The 6194-nt window shown below is 33.7% G+C and overlaps 1 protein-coding gene across 3 annotated transcripts; it reads left to right on the forward strand.

The window, feature by feature from the left end:
• Nucleotides 1–491: 491 nt before the first annotated feature.
• On the forward strand, nt 492–4628 carry LOC133307423 (uncharacterized). Of its 3 annotated transcripts, none has more exons than XM_061507931.1 (7): nt 492–781; nt 956–1022; nt 2395–2441; nt 2715–2802; nt 3289–3422; nt 3648–3770; nt 4375–4628. In XM_061507931.1, exons 1-7 carry the CDS (start codon nt 557–559, stop codon nt 4450–4452), a joined length of 762 nt encoding a protein of 253 aa, XP_061363915.1. In that variant the 5' UTR covers nt 492–556; the 3' UTR covers nt 4453–4628. The 3 variants fall into 3 exon arrangements, with proteins under 3 accessions (XP_061363915.1, XP_061363917.1, XP_061363916.1); XM_061507933.1 differs by having other exon boundaries at nt 493–781; nt 3672–3782; XM_061507932.1 differs by having other exon boundaries at nt 499–781; nt 3672–3770.
• Nucleotides 4629–6194: the final 1566 nt, after the last annotated feature.

Consider the following 6194-nt stretch of genomic DNA (forward strand, 5'->3'; position numbering starts at 1 on the left):
TTATTTATTATGCGAATAGACACATTACCATAAGACACTAATAACTTATTTACGACACGACATGACATAAATGACTTGTAAGAAAATTAATGTGGGTTAATTTTAAATTTACAATTTAATACGCAACACATTACGAATTTTTTCGAGTCAATTTTTATCAATCTGAACACAGTACAAATTTAAAAACGGATCGATTCAAACATAAATTTTTTTTTTATGTTGTGCTCATGTTGTATCCGTGGCTCGAGTTGAAAATTGTCACCCGATCTTGTGCCTTGCCTTTGAATATAAATACATATATTTAAATCAGAGATAACTTAATTCTTATCTTTACCATATATCTTAAAAAATAAAATTGGTGGAAATAATACTAAAAAAATAAAATAAAAATCCGCAATTGAACTTAACTCCGACCATTAATTTTTTTTTTTTTTTCTTTTGCTTTTTGTTTTTGTGCGTTGGTAATTCAAACACCTCAACACATAGGTCCACACCACACGCTCTACTTGATTTCGCTTCGTCCGACAGTACAAAACGTCCTCTGATTTCTGAACTGATGACATCTCCAATGGTGGCGGAGGGAGGCGCCGTGGCGGCGTTCCGGTCGGTGATGCAAAGAGTCCAGCAGGCGGCGGAGAGAGCCGGCTCCAGACCCGACCGGATCCGGGTCGTGGCGGTGTCCAAGACGAAACCCGTGTCTATGATTCGCCAACTCTACGACGCAGGTCATCGATGCTTCGGCGAGAACTACGTCCAAGAAATCATCGAGAAAGCTCCTCAGGTGCTGCAATTTTTTTCGCATCACAATCGAATTGTTCCATTTTTATTTTATTATTATTTTTCAGTCTTAGTTGATATGTCGTAATTTTAAAAATATAAAATTAAAAATGGTATATTATTTTCATTCTGTATGGATACAACTGTCAAATAATTTGGTTTTGGGACATGGCTGCAGCTTCCACAAGACGTTGAGTGGCATTTCATTGGGCATTTGCAAAGCAACAAAGTCAAATCACTTTTGAGTATGTTTTATTTATTTATTATTTAATTATTTTTTTGTTCTGGTTTCAAAATTTGTTTCTTTTTCATTCTATGATTAATTTAGAATGAATTATTTGAGTTTAATGTTGGTAGCATATTTAGTGCTTCTTTTGTTTCACTTATTAGAGGACTGAGTATTGAGATACTGTGATATTGTGATGCATGCACTTATTAGAGAGTGAGATACTGTGAAACCTGCATGTCAATTTCATCACGTGTTTTGGTCACTACATGTAACACTTATTTTCAACTTAGCTCTTTGTTATCTATTAATTTTATAACACCAATTGGAGTTATAACACTATTAAGTGTGGGGGCCAAATTGAAAATAAGTGATACATGTAGTGTAGGGACTAGAAATAATATAGTTTTGGTCCCTTATGTGATACTTATTCCTATGTTATGGTAACTCTACCAATCTACGACAGAGATAAAATTGAAAATGATTGTATGTTTGGGAACGAGACTGAAGTATTTTTTTCATTCAAGGACCAAATTAAAAATGAGTGTTATGTTTAATGATTAAAAACATATTTTAACATATATTGTTGAGATATATAGTCCCACATTGGTTGTATGTGCAACTAATGTGGAGTTTATAAGGTCTTGGGCACTCCCACCCTTTGAGCTAGCTTTTGGGGTGGTGTATCCCAAGGTTCTTTACATGGTATCAGAGCCTCGCCGCCCCCACTTTCTCTTGTGGCGTTTCTTAGCACAGGTAGGCTGGGCCTGTTGCATTGTCCACTCTTCAAGCTCAATGGGCTCTCGTGTGAGGGGGCGTGTTGAGATATATAGTCCCACATTGGTTGTATGTGCAACTAATGTGGAGTTTATAAGGTCTTGGGCACTTCCACCCTTTGAGCTAGCTTTTGGGATACACCTGTGCTAAGAAACGCCACAAGAGAAAGTGGGGGCGGCGAGGCTCTGATACCATGTAAAGAACCTTGGGATACACCACCCCAAAAGCTAGCTCAAAGGGAAGACCTTATAAACTCCACATTAGTTGCACATACAACCAATGTGGGACTATATATCTCAACATATATATATATATATATATATATATATATATAAAATGAAATGGGTTTTGAGTTTTGACCACTGCTTCTGTGCTTGTTATGATTGATTGCATTCTTCACATACAAGCACTTTGGGTGTTTGAATGGTGATGCCAGTTCATTTTTTCAATCTGAGATGCATGCAAAGTTTTGTGCGTCGCTTCAGTTGGCTCTGGATTTGTTGAAAATATTGTTAAACTTGTATTATCTTGTATGTTTTTTTTCAGTTTTTTCTTTCTTCTGCACCCTTAGATTAGGTGAATGTTAACCTTGCATCATTGCATGCTTTATGCAGGTGGAGTTCCAAATCTGGCCATGGTTGAGGGCGTGGACAATCAGAAGGTAAAGATTTATAATCAATATTACTTGTAGTTGTCGGAGATATATCCATTCATGTTGTTTTATTTTATGCTTTAATTTGAAGGAATCTAGATAAAATGGTCTTCATGCTTTTGATAGGTCCTAACGTCCTATACCTTGTGAATTACTAGTTATAATTTCAAATCATGATTTTCATACTGCTAATTTTCTAATTAATACCAATTGCCATTTTGATACAGCTAGTTTTCTGACTAATACCAATTGCCATTTTGAATTGTACTTCTGGACTGGCAGATGGCAAATCATCTTGACCGTGCAGTTTCAACCCTTGGAAGAAATCCTCTGAAGGTTTTGGTGCAAGTAAATACCAGTGGAGAAGAATGTAAGTTCAGCTTAAAATTATGAGTTACTCGAATACTAATTATAATTTTTGGTCTTATGAAGTTTCCTCACCCCCTTTGGGTGTGATGTTAATGCTTGGGATACTTCAAATTTAGCAACATGAAGTTATTATTCATATTTAGTTCTCTAATGTTTCAGATTTAATTTCATAAATCAGAATATAAATAATTCAAATTTTTTTCCTGTTACCCGGGATTATTGTACTGCATTTTAACTTTCATATATTCATTTCAGATAATGACAACTTAATGTTGCTCAATCAGCCACTTCTATGATAGTTCACTATTAGATTGGAGAATTGCTGTTGTTCCATCATTATTTGTTTGACGCCATATATCATACTCTTCCGTTTTGTATTGGCATTGTTTTAAGGACATTGGAGTGTATTGTTTGTAAGAATATAATGCTCTTATTTCTTACGTATTTACGTAGATAAATTTGTTTATGGATTTTTATATTGTTGCAGCCAAATCTGGTATTGATCCTTCCAATTGTGTTGAGCTTGCAAAACATGTGAAATTGAGCTGTCCAAACCTAGAGTTCTCTGGCTTAATGACAATTGGAATGCTAGACTACACATCTACTCCGCAGAACTTTCAGGTGACCAATTTTATTCTTATATTCTGAAGCATATGGAAAACTCCTTGAAATGATCTGTTTCGTATTTGACAGAACTTTTCCATTTCAGAAGTATATTTCATTTCTTGTCTTCATATTGTTTTGTTGAAATTTGATCTACATTTTTGTAATCATTTCTTTGGTTTTCTATCATAGCTTTATGGCTTTGTGCCTTGTATTCCAGATTCTAATTGTTTATTACCTAAGGTTTTCTTTTTTGTGAAAAATCAGACCCTATCAAATTGCAGAACTGAAGTTTGCAAGGCCCTTGAATTGGACGAGGAGCAATGTGAACTGTCAATGGGCATGTCCGGTGATTTTGAGTTAGCGGTATGGAATAGTGTGCTAAAGTTATTCAGCAATAATCCAATTTTCTTGATGGTTGCATTGCATGATTGCATCTGCGATTATCTCGCAATTTTGGATGCTTTTTTTTTTTTTATAGGAATGGGGTTATATGATACTTGCAGTGATAGTAATAGTTTAGAGATTGTAATAATGAGACAGGCATCTTTCTTTTAATTAATATGATTGATTGTGAAGCATTTTGGAAATACTTATTGATAGATTAGGCTCACGTGTTGTGGAGTGTGCCTCAAGGATTGGATCTTAGGTTTGGTCTCTGGAAACACTCTTTGGAGCTAAAGACGAAACCTTTGCACTCTAAGTCTAAATGGGGGATTAGTTTCCCCCTACCTCAAGTTTAATACACCCTGTGTTCCAATGAGAATCTAGCTTTAGGGCTGTATGGAGGTGATTAAGTGAGGATTCCTCGTGGGTTTCAAGAAAGAAATAGTTGCTAGAGTATGTCTTTGAATCATTTTTATATTTCTCAATAATCTGATTCTTTTACTCGAAATTAGCTAGTTTGATGTTGTATTAATTGTTCAATTGTATGCATACAACTAATTAATGAATATTTTTTCCTTTTCAGATTGAGATGGGTAGTACTAATGCGAGAATTGGGTCCACAATATTTGGGCCAAGGGAGTATGCAAAGAAACAAGAATAGTAGGAAGATAATAGTAGGAAGTTGCAATCACTCTCTCTGTTTGCCTCTAAAACAGACATGGATACATGCACACACAGATCTTCAGAATTGTATTTTATTCATTTACTGTTGTAATTGATGTAATACTGTTACCAATAATTAAGTTCATAGTTGGCCTCTATACTAAGGGCAAACCATTCTTACAGAGTCCTTGTTTACTCTAATGAGGGAGAGTAGCAAATAGAATGGTATATAGTTGCAGAATGCTATCATAATTTATGGTGCGATTTTTTGTTGTTTTCATTTTCAGTTGATATACTTTTATTAATTATTATAAACATATAATTTTGTTTTCACTGTTTTTCTTACTTTCGAGAATTTGTTAAAAAAAAAAAACAGAAGAAGAAATTGCGAAAATAAGATTTGCAAACGGATTGCGGCCTGCGGGTCCTGATTCTGGAACTTATTTTGTCGATTATACTTTTTAATTTTTATACGTAGTAAGTAATAAATATGTATAGCTTCAAATTGATTTGCGGGCCAATCTGCACTGCGATTCTTCTTCTTAATGATCCTGTCCTTAAGCAACCAATTTTTTATTCTGCTAGCTAACTGGATGGATGCTATTCATAATGCAGTGGTTATCGCAGAAAAAACCAAATAATTCTAACTTTTCATGCCTATCAAAATAATTTTTTAGTTCAATTGAAAAAAATAAAGTTTTAATATTTTTATAGTAATTGTAGATAAGTTATTTACATTTATTCTCATAACGACGTCGTTTTGAGACGAAAGATTAAAAAATTATAACAAGAAAGACTATTATAACCCTGACATAAATTATAATTATAAAAATATATTCATTTTCGTCTTAAAATAATGTTATTTTGAACTAAATATAAATAATTTATTTATATTGCAGGCAGAAAAAATGAACCCAAAAAATAATAGTAAAAATATTTACGGTGTTTTATTGTAGGGTACGCTTTTTCTACGGTCAATGTAGACAACTTATCTATATTGAGCTCAAAACGACGTCGTTTTGAGACGAAAATCAAAATATTTTTGTAATTTATTTCAAGGTTATAATAGTTTTTTTCATTATAATTTTTTAATTTTTCAATCTAAAACAATGTCATTTTAAGAGCAAATGTAAATAATTTATCTATGTTCACTGTAGAAATATTAAATCCTTTATTATAATTACATTATCGAAAATTATAAAGTCTCTAAAATAATCGTAATTGAATGATAAAATATTTAAACTACAAATTTTTCTTAATGTTTATTTTTAAATTTAATAGTGGAAGATTTTTTCATTTTTCAAATATTACCAATTCCTTGTGCTGAGTCGACTCAAAAACCTCTCTAAAAACTCAACACAACACCGGCTACTGTGTTCTTTCTGACACTGTTGTTGTTATTGTTGTTCGCTCCCTTATCTCAAAACAATGGTAACCCTTTCAATACCAATCAAAATCTGCTTCCATCCAAGCTCAACTACTTCCTTTCTTCAATCCCAAACCAAACCCCAAGCCGTTACTCTCCCAACCAGAAGAACAAGCGTACCAATATCTTGTTCCGCTTCAGAAAACCCCCAACAACAGCAAAAACAGCAGAATCAGAACAAGACCAAGAACACCGATTCTTCTTCAGATGAAGAAAAGGGTATTGACCCAGCTGGGTTTCTCGCCAAACGCGGCATTTCCCATAAAGCATTTGGCCAGTTCCTCCGTGAAAGGCATGAAAAAAGAAAAAAGGAA

The sequence above is a fragment of the Gastrolobium bilobum genome, unplaced genomic scaffold (genome assembly GCF_033153095.1).
Source record: "Gastrolobium bilobum isolate Gb01-03AN ecotype WA unplaced genomic scaffold, APGP_CSIRO_Gbil_v1 utg13508, whole genome shotgun sequence".
NCBI lineage: Eukaryota > Viridiplantae > Streptophyta > Magnoliopsida > Fabales > Fabaceae > Gastrolobium > Gastrolobium bilobum.